Source organism: Arvicanthis niloticus, chromosome 5 (assembly GCF_011762505.2).
Source record: "Arvicanthis niloticus isolate mArvNil1 chromosome 5, mArvNil1.pat.X, whole genome shotgun sequence".
Taxonomy (NCBI): Eukaryota; Metazoa; Chordata; class Mammalia; order Rodentia; family Muridae; genus Arvicanthis; species Arvicanthis niloticus.
The window spans coordinates 83303537-83325506 of NC_047662.1; the positions used below are offsets into that span (position 1 = coordinate 83303537).

The 21970-nt window shown below is 42.4% G+C and overlaps 1 protein-coding gene across 6 annotated transcripts in view; it reads left to right on the forward strand.

The window, feature by feature from the left end:
* Positions 1 to 21970, forward strand: part of Tnc (tenascin C) — an 88187-nt gene that overhangs the window by 11928 nt on the left and 54289 nt on the right. For all 6 annotated transcript variants that reach the window (XM_034501592.2, XM_034501593.2, XM_034501594.2 and 3 more), the window contains exons 2-6: positions 13417 to 13995; positions 15937 to 17346; positions 18997 to 19260; positions 20111 to 20226; positions 20912 to 21068. In XM_034501592.2, the coding sequence (XP_034357483.1) occupies positions 13539 to 13995; positions 15937 to 17346; positions 18997 to 19260; positions 20111 to 20226; positions 20912 to 21068 (2404 nt within the window). In that variant the 5' untranslated portion in view covers positions 13417 to 13538. The remainder of the gene's footprint in view (positions 1 to 13416; positions 13996 to 15936; positions 17347 to 18996; positions 19261 to 20110; positions 20227 to 20911; positions 21069 to 21970) is intronic.

Below are 21970 nucleotides of genomic sequence, written 5' to 3' on the forward strand. Positions count from 1 at the left end.
TATAATTCATTATAAAGCTATCTTATTCTAGGGCAAAATTTTGTGTGCTGGGTAGTATGGAAAGAACAAAAATCCACTTGCCTGGAGCCTTTGACCTTAAGAATAAAGCACCAGTAAATTCCATGTCTTGGGAGTGCCCACATCCTGGTTCATAGATTAAGATTTACAGCTGTGCCTACACAGGTTGGAAGAGACAAGGAGGTTCCATGGAGCATCATTTTGAAGGACATTGATCCCATTATAGAGATCTCTATCCACATGACCAGTTACTTCCCAGCAAGTAATAGTATAATAGTGTTAGGTTTCAAGATATGAGTGTTGGAAATATCCACAAATATCCAGATCATGCCATGGGGAAAGAGAGGTGATTAAAAAAAAAAAAAAAAAAAAGAGCCAGACAAACTTCTAAAATCTTCAAAGGAGACATAAGACTAGAATATAGAACTGAGATTTTTAAGCAATGGTTAGGAATCTCAATATCCCTGTTTGATTAGAAAGTAATGGAAGGTTTGATGCAATCAAATTCAGAATCTGAGAAATTCTGTCCAGCTCTGGTGAAGTCATATCCCTAATATGATGGCACCACTGACATGCCTATCCATATGAAATCTGCCTTAAAATGTGTTGGACCACGATCTTGGAAACTATACCAGAGCACCAGGCTCCACAGTTGCTCAAGGGAACTGTAAATTTACCCTCACATATAAGTTGACAGTGAAAAGAGCAAACATCCCACTTGAGCCAAAACAGACATGCCCAGGTCAGGAAACCTAGCTGGAGAGGCAGAGACATGCAGAGTGTCATCCCAATTAACAACTCTTTCTGGCTAGGGAACCCAGTGAACACAGCCAGACCCCAGCAGATTCTGGAACCCTGTCTAAGCCAAAGGGAACTTGCCAACATGTACCCAGGAGCTAATAACCACTTGTAAACTGCACCTTGGCTTCAGTGCTCTCCAGAGTAAAAGTGTACATACAAAGTAGGAGAGCCAGCCAGAGCTCAGTGAGGAAGGCAGAGGTCAAATACTTCCGGACTTACGTGGGGAGACCCACTAGCTGCTATGGCATCTGAGAAGCAGAACATGGAGGAACCATTTCTGCACTCCTTATCTTTTCCCTTACTGAACAGCTCAAATTTTAAGTTTGCACTTTTACCAGAACTGAAGAAAGTTGTTTGAGGAGCCATCCCAATGTGGCACAATGTGGTTGAAATGTCGCACAGGAGGACCACAGGGCAAGCTTCAAAAGCTGCTTCTGTATCATGACCTAGCTCTTAAGCTTCCTTGAGTCTTAGTTTAACTTCCAAACAGGCATAGTAATACTCAACTCATTAGCTTCTTATGTCAGTAATAAAATCAGTGAAAAACCTGAGGAATAATGTTTGGCACAAGACAAGATATTTTTAAGAGTGTGTGTGTGTGTGTGTGTGTGTGTGTGTGTGTGTGTGTGTGTGGTCCAACACATGTGCACACACACAAGCAGACAGACACATTTGTAGAAGTCAGAAGACAACTTAAGACAGTCAATTCTCTCTTTCTTTCATGTAGGTCCCAGGGATTGAACTCAGATCATAAGTTCAATAAGATCATTGGTTACAGGTGCCTTTATCCACTGAACTATTCCACAGGCCCACAAAACAAATCTATAGCTGGTAAATAACAAAATGTTGGTTTTCCTGCCAATCCAGCTCTATTTGAGTCTATAACAGCAACTGTAATAATCCCTATATTCCTCCAGGGGTCAGCAAACTGTGATATAGAAGTCTATCTTTGTACATTATTTTGTATTAGAACATAGCCATGCTCGTTTGCATATTTTCTATACAGTGTCTGCTGTAATAGAAAAGTTAGACACTTAGTTGGTCTATGCAACCAAAATACCCAACAGAAGCAACACAGAGGAAGCAGGGTTTATTTGGGTTCAGAGTTTCAGAGTCTTACACCAGGATGGCAGGGGAGGGCAGCTCAGGACTCAACCTGAGGTGTCAGAAGCATGTAGCCCTGGCTTGCTTATCGGGATGGCAGGGAGCATAGAAAATTAGACTGGAAAAAGATTGACTCTAAACCCACAATGCCCACCATCCACCTTTCTGGCCTCTATCCACCAGGCCCACATTCCCAAATGGCCTCCATATTAGTCCTACAGCTGAGGAACCAAAGGAGATGATTCAGATTCAAACCCTAGGAGAAAGAGGTGATCTGGTAGCACATTTATTCTCAGGTCATTTAAAGAAATCTTGACTGACCCTTCCAATCAGTATGCCAGATTTTCATGCAGTTTCCAGTCACTGTGACCTTGGCAAGCCATGTATTATTATACACATAATAAGACAGACAGAAATAAAAGTTTGTCTAATAAGTCTTCTCAGCACAGGTAGGGACACAAAGCCAAACTCTATACTAGAAGGAAGTTTAGAAGACTGATAGACACTACTGTGGTCCATCCTCCCTTTATCCATTTTTCACCCTTTCACTCTCTTATTCTCTTTCTCCTCTTTACCCTCCCTCCCTTATCAGCTCCCTTTTCCTTCTCCCCATTCTTCTTCATCTCCCTTTCCTTCTCCTGTGGTCTTTCCTAACCCTGTTCCTTCAGATGAAATATTCTGATTTCCCCACCATATGCTGAAATAAATAACTGCTAGTTCAGACATAAAATTCTGCATACTTCTGTTCACTGCCACTGTGATAAAAATACTCTGAGAAAAACAAGAGAGAAAAAGTTTATTTTGTTCACAACTTGGGATCCATTATTTTGGTACAGTTATAGCACAAGGACTTGAAACAGCTAGTAGCTACATTGCACTCAACGTCAAAAGAATTGAGCGTTGAATTAAGGTATGGATGTCTGTATTCAGATCACTTTGTCTACTCTTATATGATCCAGGATACCCTGCCTAGGGAATGGTGCCCCCATGATGAGCAGCAGGCCTTTCTGCCTCAATTAAGGTAATCAAATAAAACAAACCCACAAACCACTTCATCTAGACAATTCATCACGGAGATTTTCTTTCCAGGTGACTCGGTTGTGTCAAGCTAACAAGCCCAACTTAAAATCCCAAAAGAAAGTTTTAAGTTTCAGGGTCTCTGAAATGTTCTCATATCCTGACTGACTTCTTGGCTATACATAGTATGAAGACCAATTTTCCAGGACCTATTGAGTTTTAAACTCCCCTGTCTGCTACTTCTTGCTTTATCATCCTCTCACTTATTAACATTCTCTCTGAGCCGAAATGAAGGAGAGCAGGCTGTTCTCTACCACCTCTAGGGATCTGCAGGAGATTTAGTCACTTTAGTTCACTTGGCTTCATGCCCTCTTCTCAAGTCCAACATGGTAAATAAAATCACCGTGCACACCCCAGTTTTCCAACGTCATTCTCCCTCTAGGACTTCAACAACTATGTTCACATTAAAGAAACTGAGTGCTCCCCTGGCATTTAACTGTTACATAAATGTTAATTTCTGAAACCAAACAATAAATCTTGTTTCAAAAAAAATTACTCAATAGAACAAAAGGAACCTACACTGCAGAATGAGACGGAGACAGTACCCTTCATTCAGATTCAAGTTGTACTGACTAGATAACTTGCTGAACTGTCTCAAGCCTGTGCTTTTGATAGCAGGAAAATATGAACCGTGTTCTCCAATTGCCTAAGCTTGGACGGTGATGAAAAGGCATTTGTAATGGGCCAAGAACCAGATAAATAATACTGATTTGTCTCACTTTAGGTTCTAGTTGCTTGAGCTCTTCCATCCTGGGGCTTCACCCTTTTATGACAGACAGGTCCTGGCCAGGTATAGCATCATCTCTAATGTGTAAGGGCTGAAAATAGAGAGAGGATCAAGGGTTTGTCCTGTCCCATACTTGCTGCCTGTGTGCTATCAAACCCAGCGTATGACGTACTTCAAACACAAAAGAATCAAGTTAAGTTTGGGAAGCACAATAGAAATGATCTTCTCGGAGGTTTCCACAAACACATAAAAGACCCTGGAAAATCCTGAAGTAAAATGATACGTCATTTGTTTGGCTTAAAATAACATTGGCTTTAAAAATAACCTTTTCCAAACATGATTAACTGGGAAATACTTTGCTCAGCATTAATACCTCTCAACATGCCACAGATTACATGTTAGGAAATCGCTTCCTGCATTTGTATGGCTAAATTAAGCCAAATTCTGAGTTTAGACTTATCTTTATTTTTCTGGTTCTCGTGTAACTTCATAACGACTTTTTACACTGTTAATAGGTTTTTTTTTGGGGGGGGGAGGGAGCAAATTCAAGGTTCTTTTGAAGTTAATCCTTTAAACTTAGTTGTGCAAACCAGCCTTTGGCATCACTAAGTTTCTGGAGGATAACTGAGGGTTAAGAATGCTGCGTCTAACTGGTGAGTCAGACCACCTGAGTTAAACTCTCCTCTCCTCTTCTAGCTATGTGACCTCAGTTTCCCCATCCTCGGGGAGGGGAAAATAAAGGGAGAAATGCCAGGGATCTTAGGGAAGACCCAATGAAATAATCCATATAAGACATAGAGAGTACAGATGTTTTCAATCAGGACTGCTTATTATTGTAGCTTTTAGGTGATCCCGTTTTGAAAAAGGAAAAGTAGACACTACGTGTCTACATGCCCTTTTATGGCACACTAATTAATTACTGGAGTGGACTCAGTTTTCCATCATGTCTGGTTTCTTGCAACCAACCTTAGAGACTCATTTTTATTTCAGGGGTCAGGTCCTATCAAAGTGTATCAAGGCTGGCTAAACTGGATGCCTCCTGGGTTTGGTAATTGTCAGTGTCTCTATCTGGCTGCAACTAAGCGTAAACCTCAGGCCAGCAGAATTCCACTCATTCGAATACCAAGACTGTTATTTAAGAAAAGGTTTCCATACACTCTAGTCCCCAAATTCCAAATATTTAGCACATGCGTTCACAGTGTCCTGCTCCTGTGCTGCTCTCTATCCATAACCTGTCCCTCCTGAATAAATATCTCTAATTCTTTAACCTTGGCTCAATCATTTGAGACCTATGAAAGGGCCAACTGCATTTCTTAAAATTCTGGTGGAAATACAAAAATAGAAGAGGCTATTGTTCCAGGAGAAATGAATTCAAATTTGTTTTTGAAATGATTTTCCAGAATTTTATAGGAATCTATAGTGTTGCCATTTGGTCAAGTCTACTCTTTATTTTCTTTTATGTCTAGGCAAGGAGCAGAAGAGAGAAAACTTCTGCTCTGCAGAAATTTTATTTCAAAAATTGAAACCAGACCATTGCAAGGTAGCTTGTGGTCCGAATCTATCAATGGGCCTAGTCATTTTTCACCCGAGCTGCTCTTAGGTATACTAAACCACAAATATGAATCTCATGACTGTGTCTAGATGGAAATATTTTATGGATTAAAATTTGGAGATTTAATTTGGTTAGTAATGAAACTTCTGTTCAAGGAGAAGGAAGGGAGCCACAAAATACCACCAGTGATTCATCCAAATACCTGAAAGGAAAAAAAATCAATAAAATATCTGGATCCCTTTGTATTTAATATTTGCCATTTTGCTCATGTTTAAGTGGAAGGCTAAATTGGGTTTGACAGAACTATTGCCAAATTAGCAGCAAGTCACAGATCATTACAACCAAGAACATTCTAAAACTGGGGTTCCTTGTGTCCTAGGTACAGTCTTTGGTGTTGGGTATACAAAGCTGGTTTCCTCATATAACTTGACTTCATGAAACCCAAATCCTTATATAGTCTAACTGTATGTGCAATGCATAACTAAATCAGCCTAGCATGTGTATAAAATAGAATTGAAACATTTCCAAACATCAAAATCTTCCTTAAGTAGTTCTCAGTTCAGAAGACAGAAAGGAAGATAACTAACTTCCAGTAATGGATGGTATTTTAGTTTCACTTGAAAGATGGATTAAGTCTGTCCATTCAAGTGGGGCAAGTGGAGCAAGTGGGCTATCAAGACACCAAGAACTCTCTTCAAAAAATAAGTTAGATTCTGCAGCATCTCAGAGGTGCCCAACAGCTTGCTTTATTCCCCTGCAGTAACATCAGGTTCTGATCATATAGAACCGAAAGAGTCCCCTTCAGCCTGCTGTTTGAAGGTCAGGTAGACAGAGCAGCAACTGCTTTCAAACACTAACTTCTTTCATTGACCTCCAACTGCAAAAGGCAGTGAACAATGATGGACTCAGAGGGACTTGGGTTTATATTCTTACTCCTTAGTGACATCCCAATTTGCACATATGACATAATAATTGTATGCCCCAGTTTCTTTATCTTCAAAATAAAGATAAAAACTTTATCTTGCAACTTGGAAAATATTTAAAGCCTTGCGTTTAAAATGCTTAACGCTAACTCTCAAAAAAATACAATCAATGAATAAAACTCAGTATCTTTTGTAATTCCATTATCATTGTCAGTATCTTTCTCCTTGAACTTCCAAGAACTCTCCAACCAGTATTTGGTTCACCTGGGCCTTTCCTCCTTCAGTAATCCCTCTGTGAGCTCCTTAGCCAAGAGTAGCACTTCCTTCAGTAACTCCTTCACTGAGGCTGGCACTGCTACTACTCTTGTGCATGCATAGTTTCCACATGCATTTCCACAATGACCTCTGAGAAAAGGACAGAGCTCTTTACTGAGTTCCTCCTCCCCAGTGTCCTGCACACTGTGAAGCCCACAGTGAGTAAGAAGCAATTATCTCTGGAAAGAATCTCAGCATGCCTGCCCTTTCTGTTGGGCTAGGACCATGCAACATATTCCCCAGTTTGTAGCAACACTTGAGAGAATCGTGACCATTTAAACCAGTGATGTGTGGTTTGAAAAACAGTTACATTTGAAACTGTTCAGCAGGTAGTTTTAAGCCTTCATATTCTGGGGATATATTTGTTTTGGCTACTGTTGTATCATTCATGCTTAACTAGAGACTTGGCACATGGTAGGTATTTGATAAGGATGAATGGATGGAAAGTGGATGGATGGATGGATGGATGGATGGATGGATGGATGGATGGATGGAATAAAGACATACAGAATCAAGAATTCTAGAAAGCTCTTAGCACAGGAGTCCTCTCAGTTCCTTTCCCTTATACTTCTCTCTGGAGACCATTACAATGGATTCAGGCTAAGCACTAATGAAAACTTTTCATATGTACTTCCTTTGTGATTATTTTTCTTTTATTTTTGAGATTATAATATAATTATGACATTTCTTCCTCCCCCTTCTTTTCTCCAAGCCTTCTCATGTCCCCCTCCTTGCTATCCTTCAAATCCATGGCCTCTTTATTCCCTAATTGCTACTGCAGGCACACATGTATATGAACATACATATATATTCCTAAATACAACCTGTCCAGTCCTTATCATTATAAACTTGTATGTATGTTTCAGGGCTGACATTTTAGCACTGAACAGCCATTTCTCTGGAGAGGACAACCTCTTCCATTGTCAGCACATTCTTCAGTTACCTAGAGTTCTTTGTGCAGGGTTTAGGCCTCATGGGCTTTCCATATCCACTTTCTCATGTCCATTGGTGTCACCCTTATTCAGCTCAGATTTGGTTAGCCATGTTGGTGGGACTTTATGAGTATAGCTTCTGATATTACTAGGAGACAGAGATTCATAGCAGACTCCTCAATCTTCTGGTTCTTAGACTCCTTTTACCCCCACTTCTACAGTATCCCCCCCACCCTCCCCCCCGAGCCTTATGTGTGGGAGTGTATTGCAGACATATCCATTAGGACTGAGTTCCATAACTCTGCATTTTGATTGCTTGTGGTTTTTTGTAGTGGTCGCCATCTGTTGCAAAGAGACATTTCCTTGGCCTTAGTTTTATTTTTTTCAGCTTTATTGATGTAGAATTGTAAAGCATTGATGTATAATATAACTATTAGATAGACACATAGACAGACATGGTTATCAGTTTCAAGATAATAACCAATATATCTACCACTACACATAGTTACTTTGTATAGTGTGAAAATAACAAATATCTACTATCTTAGTAAATTCCAAGTATACAATGTAATATTATCTATCCACTTAACCATAATGGTTCTCATAAATAGGTATGTGCCCTGATGATTGTATATGGCTGTTTGGGGTAATCTATGCAGTGTTATCCCTACAGTAGGACTTTCTCAGAACTGCATCATTATTTGCCTGCACATGCACAGTGTGTGGGTACCACTGATTTACCACTTCTGGACTCAGTGATCCTCTACTGTTGGTTGTAATCCCTGCTCAAGTGTGATTTTGATTTTATAATCTGATTTCTGACTGCATATGGAAAGCACTGTGAGGTTGGGCCAAGTGTTTTCCATTAAGAGAACAGTTTTGAAAAACTAAACCACAGACAGTCTGTTCTGAAGAAATCGCTGGCCCGGTATCATGGACAACCATCCCAGTAGCTGCTCTCGGCCTCAGAGAAACCTTGGCCAAAGTTCTGACCTCCCAGAAAAGAGCTCCACCCAACTCATTCACTCCCTTGTTCCTGCTACTGAATTAGATCAAGGCTAAGGGAATCCTGGATCTGGATCTGGAGCCACAGCCTTTTCATTCTCCTAAGGATTTCAGAATGTCTCTGATATCAGACTAACTGAAACACGGAGGACTGTAGGTTTCCACAGAGAAAGCCACAGTGGGAACTAGAGAGATGGTGCAGTAAGTAAGGGTGCTCATGAAGTGACCTGAGTTCAGATCCCTAGGATCCATGTAAATAGCCAGATGGAATCCCAACATTCCTGTAGCAGGAAGAGAAGCAGGGACAAAATCACCTAGAAGTTCATGGGCCTGTATAGTAAGCTATGCTCAGTACAACAGAGAAACAAAAGAGACTTTGCCTCCAACAAGGTGGAAGATGACAACTGGCTCCCAGAAGTTGGCCCATTACCTGTGCACACATGCGTGCGCACAGACCCATATGCACAATTAAATAAAACTTAAGAGAAAAAAAGGAAGGAGGGAGAAGAGAAAGAGGAGGAAAGGGAACAAAACAATGAGCTTAAGGAGAAAATGAGTAGGTTTTGGGAGAAAAAAGGACTTCTCCACAGCACCTTAAGAATTTATTTTGGTCACAAAATAGCCTTATGCTGACCACCTTCTCCAAATAAGACACAAGCAATCATGCCTACTAGACATAAGATCTAACTTCTTTTTAGTTTTAGCTAAGAAAGTGTTTTGCATAAATTAACTCATTTCTTCTCACATGCAGCTGGTATTGATGTTGTCATTATACAGATGTTAACACAGAGGCCCAGACAAGCAATGTTTTACATTCACTGCCACAGCAACAAGGTGGAATGATGCGGAATTGCTGCCACTGGTCGTTTTTTATCTAAAGACAATTTGCAACTTGCTGTGGTTCATACTAATAGGAAGAGCAGAGTCAAGCTGTAACAATATTTGACTGCCTCTAGAGTAGATGATTCCAAACATCACACAGTCTCTTCTAGGACATTTATCCACTTTAGCATTTATGATTCCTCCCAGTAAAGATCTATTTCTATGACTGCCTCCTTGACTGACCTATGACCTCATTAGAACAAACACAGAGCTGTCCATCACTGGTCTCTGAAACTCTCTACGAGCCTACATCTATCCTAAGGCTTACAATCACATCATTCAACTCATCTCTAATGGGGAAAAAGAAAAAAGAACAAGTCATTTTTAAGTGACAAGTCTCTGAGGCTATCAGCAGTCTCACTGATGTGTTACTAGATACTAGTTAAAGGTCCATAATCCTATCTCCAACAGATAATGACTTGCCAGTGCTGAAATTCAGACCCTCATGGCTCAGAAGGGTTTTTGGCTCGTCAGTTTAAGTTTTCTCTGTATTTTTTTTTTCACCCAGAGTGTCCTGGATTCACTCAACCGAGAGGATCAGATGTCCTTGGAAAACAAATCTACACTTAAGGCTGTTTCCTGGCTCCTGTCTCTTCCTGACACATTCCAGGAAGGAATTTATGGATGTTGGGAGGGACAAGGAATGAGGAATTTGTAGACCATTTTAGAGGCCTGTGTTAGCAGCCCCATGCTTGACTGACCTAGCACAATAAAATTCTCTTTCCTGTAAGCCAGAAGAAAAATTTGCCGTAATACCTTAGAAATGCCAAAATGATGTGGAAACAAGTTCATCTACATTTAAAAAAAAAATGGAATCATTGTTGTCTATCCAAGTCCAGGATATTCCATGTATGTACCTAAGTCAAAAAGATAAACACATTCCATGAGCTACTAATCACAATGTCACAAGTAACTAACTCAGAGTGTGTCTCCAACCACATAAGGCTTTCCAGATAAAGTTGATACATGTCTAAAGCTGACATCATGTTTTGCTTATTCTCTGGCTATGACCAGGGAAAATATTCAAAGAATAACTCTTTTATCTCATAACAGCCTCCAGCCTGGAGAGATGACTAAAGACAACCTTTAGTATATCCCATGCTTCTTATGGGTACTGAAGTGTCCAAACTTGTCACCAGTCCAGACATCCATAAAGAACATATACAACAGCACTTGTTCTTTTGGGTACATGAAGACAACCTCACATCTTCTTCTCTGGGATTATTATATGGTAATACTGACACACTCCATGTTGGCTTCCTCAGCTATAAGGGAAGGAACACAAGTCATCAGCTTCCCATAACACATTCTCCAGACCCTTTATTTCCAGTCACTTCCCATAAATATAAGAGTCCGGGACACTGGAGAGATGAATCCACAGTTAAGAGCATTTTCTGCACTTCTAGAAGACCCAGGTATGATTCTCAGCCCCTACATGGCAGCTCACAACCATCTATAACTTGAATTCTACGGAGTATGATTCACTCTTCTGGCCTCCGCAGACAGCAGGCATGCATGTGGTACACATGCAGACACACACATAGGCAGCAACCATGCATGTGATAGACATGTAGGCAAAAACATTCACACATAAAATATCGTTTTTTTAGCAATAATCATTTATCTGTACTTTTATGGTCCTTATGTATTAAATTGTTCATCCTAAAATTATTAAAGCACAAGCCATCTGAACTTGACTGCCCATGTCTAACCTCAATCTCTCAAGCTGCAATCTCAACTAATTTCCCCAAAGTCTGCCCTCTGAGGAGACATAAATTAGCCAGTTATCTGCATACAGCAGAATATTTTGCATTGCTAGCGTCATTATTTCTCTCCAGTTCTACCTCTCTAGAGCACGTATTTCTATTTCTAGCAAATTGATCTTTACAAGATTTAGTTTCTCATACACCAGTGATTTCTACAGCCTCTCTAGTCCAGGTCCAAGTTGCCACTGAATTTGGGACTGGATTCAACTGAGGTCAAGTTCTTTGGCTTAAGCAAAAAGTGCTATTGGTTGTGATCCCGAGAGTGTAACACAATGTCATGTCCTGTTGATTGACTGCTTATACTGTACCAAAGTTCTGAAGCTCCAATACAGACCTCAGATTCTTAATTCCCCCTGGTGTGTGTGTGTGTGTGTGTGTGGTGGTGGTGGTGGTGGTGGTGGTGGTAGTGTGATGTTGCAGAAGTCATAAATTAACCTTAAATGTTTTTCCCCAATTTCCTCCAGAGACATCAACCTTGTTTTGCCGGTTTGGGGTTTTTCTTTTTTGGGGGGGGGGGGCATGAGACTGGCCCTCTTACTTGGCCTGGAACTTGCAGATTACACAGAAGCCTCAGAGAGCTACAAGCATGTGCTCCTATGCCCACACTTTCACATGGATTCAAGGGACCAAACTCAAGTCCTTGTGCTTTCATGACAAGCAGTTTACTGATATGTCTTTGAAATGGTTTCTGCCCCTTACTTTATAAACAAGCCCAGGGTTGTAGATTAAAGGATAAATACCTTTCCCAATTTACAGAGCCAGAAAGCACTTAGACGTTGCACAACACAGAAGATGTGCATGGTCTTTCCCAAAGCACCATGGCAATCCTCAGACACCATGAGCTGACGTGAAAGATAACCCTCAAAACATTGTTTGTCCCTACGGACCTCTTAACTACAGGATGAAATTGCTTCCCTCTTTGTACATTATCCTAAGTCTTCCTTTGGGGTCTCAGCCAACAGCTCAGGTGTATGTCTTAATGAGAGAAAACCATCGGTAACTTCCCATCAAGTTTTTATTACTCTCATATGTATGTAAGCCATTATTTTGGAAGTCTTTAAATGAGCCAGACTTTAGTGAGGCACTTATGTTTTTACTCAGTAATTTCTTCAAGCACCTTTGACCGCTCCTCTCCCCTGCCTGAATGTCTGTGCCTATGAATGGCGATGTGACTGATGAATAGGTCAGCTTAGCAGTCAAAAGAACTTCAAGGTGCATCCTCCTCTACATTCTGTCTCATCTAATCCTCCTCACTATTATATCACATCCTAAATTGCTTCCTTCCCAATAAGCTATACTCTTGCTATTCTTGGATCAACTCCTGTGATTTTTTTCAAAGCCATAAGCAGTTGACTCTATACTCGGAAAACAAATCATCTACATTCTTGTTTTTCTTTGCTCCCTAAATACCAAAAAGATTGTTCTATTTTCTCCCTAGTTCTGTTGTTAAGTCCCAACAGAGTCCGTGCCTGATCTTATATTTATTTCTACCACCCACAGAACGTTGGTTGCTATAGAACGTTCAGTATAAATTCTGTCATTACTGATCAATCTGAGAAGACACTAGAAACTCGTGGACAACTCTTACTTTGGGTACCTGGTTGAGAAGTGCTCTGTTAAGCTCTTCTAAAGCTTAGATTGTGGAATGTTCCGGATAGATAAATCAAGAAGGGAATCTGAAGTACAAAGAATGGATGATATGCAAGAGCCTCATGACTCAAAAGAACCAGTATAGGACCAGAAATCTCATTTTCCCCTGAATATTTTGCTTTCCCCTCTGTCTCCCATCACAGAGAAACAGCAGCTTGAAGAATCAGTAATTACAGTCAGGAGTCATTGAACATCTCCTGGGGCTACACTTCACAGCACCATAAAAATTCCCTTTGAAGGCGTGGCTAGTAAATACTGAGAGACAAGGAATGATCTCACCATATCAGCCTTTTAACCCTGCCATTGGCCAGGATTTTCTCTGTAAAAAGTGAAATAAGAGGGAAAGTTAAGTAACTTACCCAAGTGCCTAGATCTGAAGCTGTGATACAAATCCTTGCCCACCTTTTTCTAATGTTTTGCCATCTTTCTTTTCTCTATTGTCTCCTTACATTTCCAAAAGCGGAATGAGTAATGTCATTTCTTCAAAATTGCAAGATTCTTCTAGAGAACATTTTATGTCCTCACTACCATATATAATAAAGGGATATCCAGAAAGCTTCAGACACAGGGGCCAGAAGGCAAAAAATATCACTCAAAATTCTAGCTACTCCACAGTGTGCATTAGTGACTGAACCTAATAACTATTGTTTTCCTTTATTTATAGATCCTTCTTCCAAGAAGATTGGGGACATCCAACTTTCTTTTGAGCACATCTTAATACCAAATTCTACTGGGAGTTCGGGCACCCTACAGATCTAGAGACATCTAGACAATCCAACCTCCACCATGGGGGCCATGACCTGGCTATTGCCAGGCATCTTTCTAGCTTTGTTTGCCCTTACTCCTGAAGGTGGGGTCCTCAAGAAAGTCATCAGGCACAAGCGGGAGAGTGGGCTGAACATAACCCTGCCAGAAGAGAATCAGCCAGTGGTGTTCAACCATGTCTACAACATCAAGTTGCCTGTGGGTTCTCAGTGCTCAGTGGATCTGGAGTCGGCAAGTGGGGAGAAAGACCTGACCCCCACACCAGAGTCCAGTGGAAGCTTCCAGGAACATACAGTAGATGGGGAAAACCAGATCGTGTTCACACACCGCATCAACATCCCCCGCCGGGCCTGTGGCTGTGCTGCAGCCCCAGATGTGAAGGAGCTCCTGAGCAGGCTGGAGGAGCTGGAGTTGTTGGTGTCTTCTCTAAGGGAGCAGTGCACCATGGGTACAGGCTGTTGCCTCCAACCTGCAGAAGGTAGGCTTCCCAGAAGGCAACAGGGTTCATTGCCCCTGTCTCTGCACAAATGAGAAAATGATGAGCTTAAAGGGACCCATGAGTGATTTTTAAAGCTGGTTTCCTGGGAAACTAAACAGACAAGCTAGTCGTTTAAAAAAGAAACGGGTGGGGGGGGGGAAGATTTTAAGGTCAAGTAAAGGTAGAGATTGCAGCCATTTCTCTTCTGTTTTTGTAAGAGTCATGCTAATAATAGTTCTCATACTAATTTTCCAGCATTTAAAAGATATGCTTCATAAAGCTCTATTTCACTTAATTGTAACTGTTGGATTTATGGGTCTGAAGAGTTAGATTAGCAGTTAAGAGCACTTGCTCTCCCAGAGGATACAGATTCCCTCATCTACATGAACACTCACAACATCTGTAATTCCACTCCCAGGAGACCAACACCCTCTTTCAACCTCAGCATACACCAGCCACGCAAGTGGTGCATGCACATACATGCAGGCAAAGAACTCATACCTACAAAACAATAAAATAAATAAATCTAAGTGTTTTGAGATTTATTTATTTTTTTATTTTTGTGTATATATGTTTGTGTGTGAGTGTGTACACGAGTGTGGGTATGCAGTCATACAGTCTTCTAAATGTGCACTAAGGGCAGAAGAAGGCCTGGACGTCCTCTGTCGCTACCTGTCAATTCCTCTGAGGCAGCATCCTCCTTGAACCTTGGGCTCACATTTTCTCAGCTAAGATAGAAACCAGCAAGCTCCAGTGATTACCCTGTCACTTCTCACATGCGAGTTGAAGATACAAACTTCAGTCATAGGAGGTGGGATTTGAACTCTGCTCCTTATGATTACACAGCAAGCACCCTTAGCTACTGAGCCCTTATCTCTCTAGTCCCTAATTTTATCTTGGCCAAAGATGTTTGGCTAACCAAAGATGTTTGGATTGTTGAAATATAATTTGTAGTTACCTTGAAATATCTGAGAATAAACCAGTGTCCCTTCTCCCAAAGGCATCTCTCAAAGAGACTGCTGTGCCGTCCTATAAATTCACTGTACAAATAGGGAAAGCAAGGCCCAGAGGGGAGTGAGGTTCTCCAGGTCCTGCTGAGTTAGGTGTTAACACAGTCTTCCACAGTCTTGTGTTCTTACAACAGCACATTTCTGCCTGGGTGGTACTGAGTCTGTGGGATCAGAAAGAGAGTGTTCTAATGTGATGAAACAGTGTGATAGTGGGAAGGTGGTCGGGTCAGGGCTGTCCATACAGCCACCCATATGTCCTAGATGCAGTAACTGTCTTGTATGATCCTCCAAACAACCCTTTAAAGTAAGGTTTAACATCTCTCTGTAAATCTAAAAACTGAGATTTTTAAAAAGTGGGCCAAATGTCATAGGATGATTCAATGGTAAAGAAGAATACACATAGACTTGGATATGCCCGGGTACTTCACTCTCTCTGGAAGACACCCTGGACCCTTGCACATCTATCCCAGGAGCCCTGCTGCTTAGGAGTCCTTATCTCCACTCCCTGAGTCCCATAGAACTACAGAAGCATTTACTTCAAGTCAGAAATGAGTATCTGTTTCCACTTAGAAAGTATTTCCAGAGAGGGCACCGACAATGATTTTAACAGTGGACCTGACCACCGTATGCAGGGAGTACTGTGGGACGCTAGGCTTCTAAGGCAATTTTTTGAAGTTTATCTTTATTAATAAATCAATTCCTTTTCTCTCTGTCAACTTCCCTTGAGGAAACGGGGTGAGAAGACATGGTGGGTTTAATGTCAGTGCGGCTTGAATGTAACTGAATTCCATCTGGTTTTCTCCACCAAGCCCCTGCTCTCCACTCAGTTGATACCTAAGGATGCAGCTGAATTTGGGTCAGGGCTTTCTCATGTGAGTACCAAACACCCGCTTTGATGAACTCAGCTAAATACCTGTTGTCTTTACTGCAGGTCGTCTAGACTCCAGGCCCTTCTGCAGTGGCCGGGGCAACTTCAGTGCTGAAGGCTGTGGCTGTGTCTGTGAACCAGGCTGGAAAGGCCCCAACTGCTCTGAGCCCGAATGTCCTGGGAATTGTAATCTCAGAGGCCAGTGCCTTGATGGGCAGTGTATCTGTGACGAGGGTTTCACTGGGGAAGACTGCAGCCAGCTGGCCTGTCCCAATGACTGCAATGACCAGGGCAGGTGTGTGAACGGAGTCTGTGTGTGCTTCGAAGGCTATGCCGGCCTTGACTGTGGCCTGGAAGTCTGTCCAGTGCCCTGCAGCGAGGAACACGGGATGTGTGTGGATGGTAGATGTGTATGCAAAGATGGCTTTGCTGGTGAGGACTGCAACGAGCCCCTTTGCTTAAACAACTGCTACAATCGTGGGCGATGTGTAGAGAACGAGTGTGTCTGCGATGAGGGTTTCACTGGCGAGGACTGCAGTGAGCTCATTTGCCCCAACGACTGCTTCGACCGCGGTCGCTGCATCAATGGCACCTGCTACTGTGAAGAAGGTTTTACAGGCGAAGACTGTGGTGAGCTCACCTGCCCCAACAACTGTCAGGGGCATGGCCAGTGTGAGGAGGGACAGTGTGTTTGCAACGAGGGCTTTGCAGGGGCAGACTGCAGTGAAAAGCGGTGTCCTGCTGATTGTCACCACCGTGGCCGCTGCCTCAACGGGCAGTGTGAATGTGATGTTGGGTACACAGGGGCTGACTGTGGGGATCTCCAGTGTCCCAATGGCTGCAGTGGGCATGGCCGCTGTGTCAATGGGCAGTGCGTGTGTGACGAGGGCTACACTGGAGAAGACTGCAGCCAGCGGCGATGTCCCAATGACTGCCACAACCGGGGTCTCTGTGTACAGGGCAAGTGCATATGTGAGCAAGGCTTCAAGGGCTTTGACTGTAGTGAGATGAGCTGTCCAAATGACTGCCACCAGCATGGCCGCTGTGTGAATGGCATGTGCATCTGTGATGATGACTACACCGGGGAAGACTGCAGAGACTGGCGCTGTCCCAGGGACTGCAGCCAGCGGGGGCGTTGTGTAGACGGACAGTGCATTTGTGAGGATGGCTTCACTGGCCCCGACTGTGCTGAGCTCTCCTGCCCCAGTGACTGCCACGGCCATGGACGCTGTGTTAATGGCCAATGCATCTGCCATGAGGGCTTCACTGGCAAAGACTGCAAAGAGCAAAGGTGCCCCAGTGACTGCCACGGCCAAGGCCGCTGTGAGGATGGCCAGTGTATCTGCCACGAGGGCTTCACAGGCCTGGACTGTGGGCAACGTTCCTGCCTCAATGACTGCAGCAACCAGGGACAATGTGTGTCAGGCCGCTGCATCTGCAATGAAGGCTACACAGGGGTAGACTGCTCTGAGGGTAAGTATCAGCAAGCTGGCATGCAAGTGGTCCTGATGGTGTGTACATATATACCCAATGCCTATCAGAGAATATTTGTATTTATTAACATACCAATTCATTTCATGAGTTCTATTAGTGTATTCCTGTTAAACGCACACTCTTTCTTTGTCACTATGAGGAGGTTATACTCCATCTCTTGGCACAGGGCAACTTAGATTCAAAGGCTCAGAGAAGAGATATTGTTGTCCGAAAGACTCAGAGCTGATCCTTAAATATTATCTACCTCAGCTCTATTGAATCAGCCACCCATTGTCCTTTACTAAGTATCAGCTTCCATTTGAATGGCAGGGATAATCCCCCTGGGCTGAACAGATATTTCTATTAAATAAGATGAACTTATTAATGCAGTCAACTAATGAATAGTTTCTGGTTACTTGAGAACTAGACCTGTCCCTTAAGTTCTCTTTTGGTGCTAGCTTTATCCAAGGACTGTGAGCCTCTCCCAGAAGAACACTGTTTCCAGTAGTTATCAGAAGCATAGAGTACGTGTTCCAGAAACATTGACTAAATGAAAACACACAGCAAAGAGCAAAAATATCCATGTTCAATGACCATCTTCTCTTTATTTTTTTCACCCTCATATCATGATAAGGAACATTTTCCAAAGGCATACAGGAACAAATAAATAATCCTAGTGGTTAGTACAAAGAGACATAGGTTCTAAACCTGATATAGGCAACCACAGGAAAACTTCTTTCCCTCACTTACATCTAAGGAACCAGAGAGTCTGGTTAGACAAACCCTATAAGACTAACTCACAGGGATCAAAGGTGAGGTGACACTTTTCTGTACCCTAGTATAACTCTGAGCTGGGACCCAAATAGTGGAAAAGCGTCACACACAGTGTCAAAAGCAACACTATTGGCCAGGGACTTCAACATGAAAGCAATGGACTAATGGGTTACAGAGCTACTTCTGGTAGTAAAGGTCTATAAACCCGGCTCCTACAGAAGCTGAGGCAAGAAGATCTCAAGTTCAATGCTCGCTTGCGCCACAGGGAACATCAATTCAAGACCAGCCTAGCCTAGTTGATCAAAATAGATTGTATGGCCTTGTGAGTGGATTAATGAAAATATTTTTAAAGTAAAAAGAAATAGAGGAGGGAAATTTTGTTATAGGGAAAGTGACAGACCTCTTTTAAATACCTTTTAGACTTATTTATTTTGTTTTATGTGTATTAGAGTTTACCTTGAATTTTTGTATATGAACCACCTGTGAGCCTGTACATGCAGATGTTAAAAGAGGGCGCCAGAGTGCTGGAACTGGAGTTACCGTGGTTGTGAGTCACCATTTGGATACTGGGAATGGAACTCTGGTCCCCTTCAAGAGCGAAAGTGCTCTTAACCACTGAGTAATCAACCTCTCTAGCCCCTTGACTGACAGAACTTTTACCGAGTATGCACAGGACCCTAGGTTCAAACATCACAAAAAAAGAAAACATGAATCACAGTAGGGCTCTGGCTGAATCCAGAAGGTTAGGAACAATGTGTTTTAAGAACAGACGGCTTCAGATCTCTATTGTTAATAATAAAAGAGAGTTGTCAAGGAAGTTAAGAGGGTACTACAGGTCCACACTTGACCTACAATATCCTTCCTTATTCCTCTCAGTGTCCCCTCCCAAGGACCTTATTGTGACAGAAGTAACAGAGGAGACTGTAAATCTGGCATGGGACAATGAGATGCAGGTCACTGAATACCTCATTATGTACACACCCACCCATGCTGATGGCCTGGAGATGCAGTTCCGTGTGCCTGGGGACCAGACATCCACCACCATCCGGGAGCTGGAGCCAGGAGTGGAGTACTTCATTCGTGTGTTCGCCATTTTGGAGAACAAGAGGAGCATCCCTGTCAGTGCCAGGGTTGCCACCTGTGAGTACGAAGAGGATTCTGTGTAGACTCACCTAGCCTTGGCCCAGCTGTGTAGCACTCTACACACTTTAAGTGTCCAATGTATACTAACGCACTTCGCCCAATGAGACAGAAGCAACTGTTAACCCAATGTATAGATGAGGAAACTGAGACCAGATAGTTCATCATCTCCTCTAGATCCCCACAGCTAACAATGATGGATTTGGGCTTTGACCTGGGAAGTCTTAAGAGATTAGATCTTAACCATTTTACCACCATTGTATGGAATTCTAGTCTATTGAATTCATGGTCTATTTCAGGTTGTTCCTTTAAGTGTCAGTATAATTACCTTCATGCCTAAAAAGCAAGCTGTGGCTAGAAACCGGCCCTTACTTGCTTAATAATAACAACACTGGCTTCTCCTTACTTACTGTGCACTGTGCCAAGAGCTAGGCCAGCAGATTTCACAGAATGTATCACTCAGTCCTTGGTGCGTTCCCAAGGGCAGACACAGTTACCACCTTCTCCCAGGAAAAGAAATGATCTGAGGGCTCTGTGTAAACCTTGCCCAAAGTCAGCGTTATTGGTGGTGGGTTAGGTGCTGATCCAGGTACTTCTGATTCCAAATCCTACGGATGCTTTGCTAGTTCAACCATATGAAATTGTAAACAAGCAGTCCTATGATTGGTCATAATCAGGGCATTCATATTTTCTCACAGTAGACTGCATACCAGAAGAGCTTTTAAGTAGACCCCAAACTTGGTTACTAGCCTCAAAGACAGCTGTCCATCACAGGGTTAGTAAGTCCCTAGCTGTGTGGCTACCCAGGATCTTGCCCTGCCTTGCATTGTATTTGTGCTGTTCCTTACAGACTTGCCTGCACCTGAAGGCCTAAAGTTCAAGTCTATCAAGGAGACATCTGTGGAAGTAGAGTGGGATCCTCTAGACATTGCTTTCGAAACATGGGAGATCATTTTCCGAAATATGGTAAGAGGCTCCCTGGAGGAAATCTTTGATATAGGAGATTCACAAGGTGGTCAAAAGTTCCTGCTATGTTACTTGGTTTCCTTAGCTTAGGGTGGAAGACTGGGCACTATCACTTTGTGTGATCACTTATGTATTTAAGTGATGTTGATTTCTTCCCTGCTGTTACTAAATAGAAAAGTATAGCATTTAGAGATGAGAGCCCAGACAAACACAAGTTAAATCACCTATAGGTACCAACTTGCAAATCTCTATTTGGGATAACAGAAACAGAACCTGTCTGTCCTATACAGTATTTCTTGGCACATCTCAAATATGAGTGGATCTTCCTAGGACACAAAGATTAGGTAAATTAGTTTTCTAGTTATAACCCAGGCCCTGTTCCTAATTATCTGTGAGAGCATGGGACAATCCACCAACTTCTTTGATGTCAACTGCTGACTTACAGAAGGAAGGATTGAGTTGTGGCTCTCACATGATGCCAATTGACAGGGACAGGGTAAGTGCTGGTGTGTACAGGAGGAACAAATGAACTCTGTTTTCTCAGCGTCTAACTTCCCAATCTGCCTTGCTACAGAGGAGGTACCTAATGAATAAATTAAACAAGAAGGAAAAAAAAAAAAAACAAATAAAGCATGAAGATGCATGGCTGTCCTCTGAATCTTAGCCTTGTGTTTTCATCTTACAGAACAAAGAAGATGAGGGAGAGATCACGAAAAGCCTGAGGAGGCCAGAGACCTCCTACCGCCAAACTGGCCTTGCTCCTGGCCAAGAATATGAAATATCTCTGCACATTGTGAAAAACAACACCCGAGGCCCTGGCTTGAAGAAAGTAACCACAACCCGTGAGTACCAGCCAAGACCTGTGATAGAGCTGATTGTGTCTCTTTGCACCTTCTGGCTTATAGCATGCCCTCTGACACAGTATCTGCGTTAGTGAGAGCTTGCTTACTAATACAAAGTCCATATGGAGCACCTTAAGTGATAATCCTGCAGGTTTGTGATTTGGACTTGGGCTCAGCTGTGTGATGCTTCTCCTTGACTTGGATCATTTGTGCATCTTTTGTGTACTGAGACTGCTTGGTCTAGAATGGCCCCAGTCAAGAAAGTTATCTGTAATCCTTGTACTCTGGAAACTGAAACAGGAGTCTTAGCATGAGTCAAGGCCATCCTGGACACCGTGGTGAGTTCTAGGACAATATAAGCTATGAAAGGATGCATTGTTTCAATAAAACAAAAGCAAAGCATAATGAGAAGGCAGTTTTCTATCTGTGGGCTTCATCATCCGGTTAGCCTGGGCCTGATGGCATGGCTGTTGAGTAGGCTCAAAATTCAGAGACCCTGGCTCAAGAAGTAAGGTGGACAGTCCAAGGAATGATGCCTAAGGTTGACCTCTGGCCTACAAGTACATGCACATACACACATATCACATACAATCTTTCACACACACACACACACACACACACACATATCCAAACATACACTCTCAAACACGGACACATAAACATGTATACTCACATATAAACACATGCTCACAATCATACACATGCAGTCATAGTCACACAGACTCACAAACACACAACTTTCAAAAATCTACACACATTCAAATACAGTCTCACAGATACTTTCAAACACATATACACATACATCTTTCACTTGACACTTAGATATTCTTGGGGTCCTTAGAAATGTCCTTAGAAATTCTTGGGGGTGGGATAGGATTTAATAAACTAGAGACTTCTGTGGG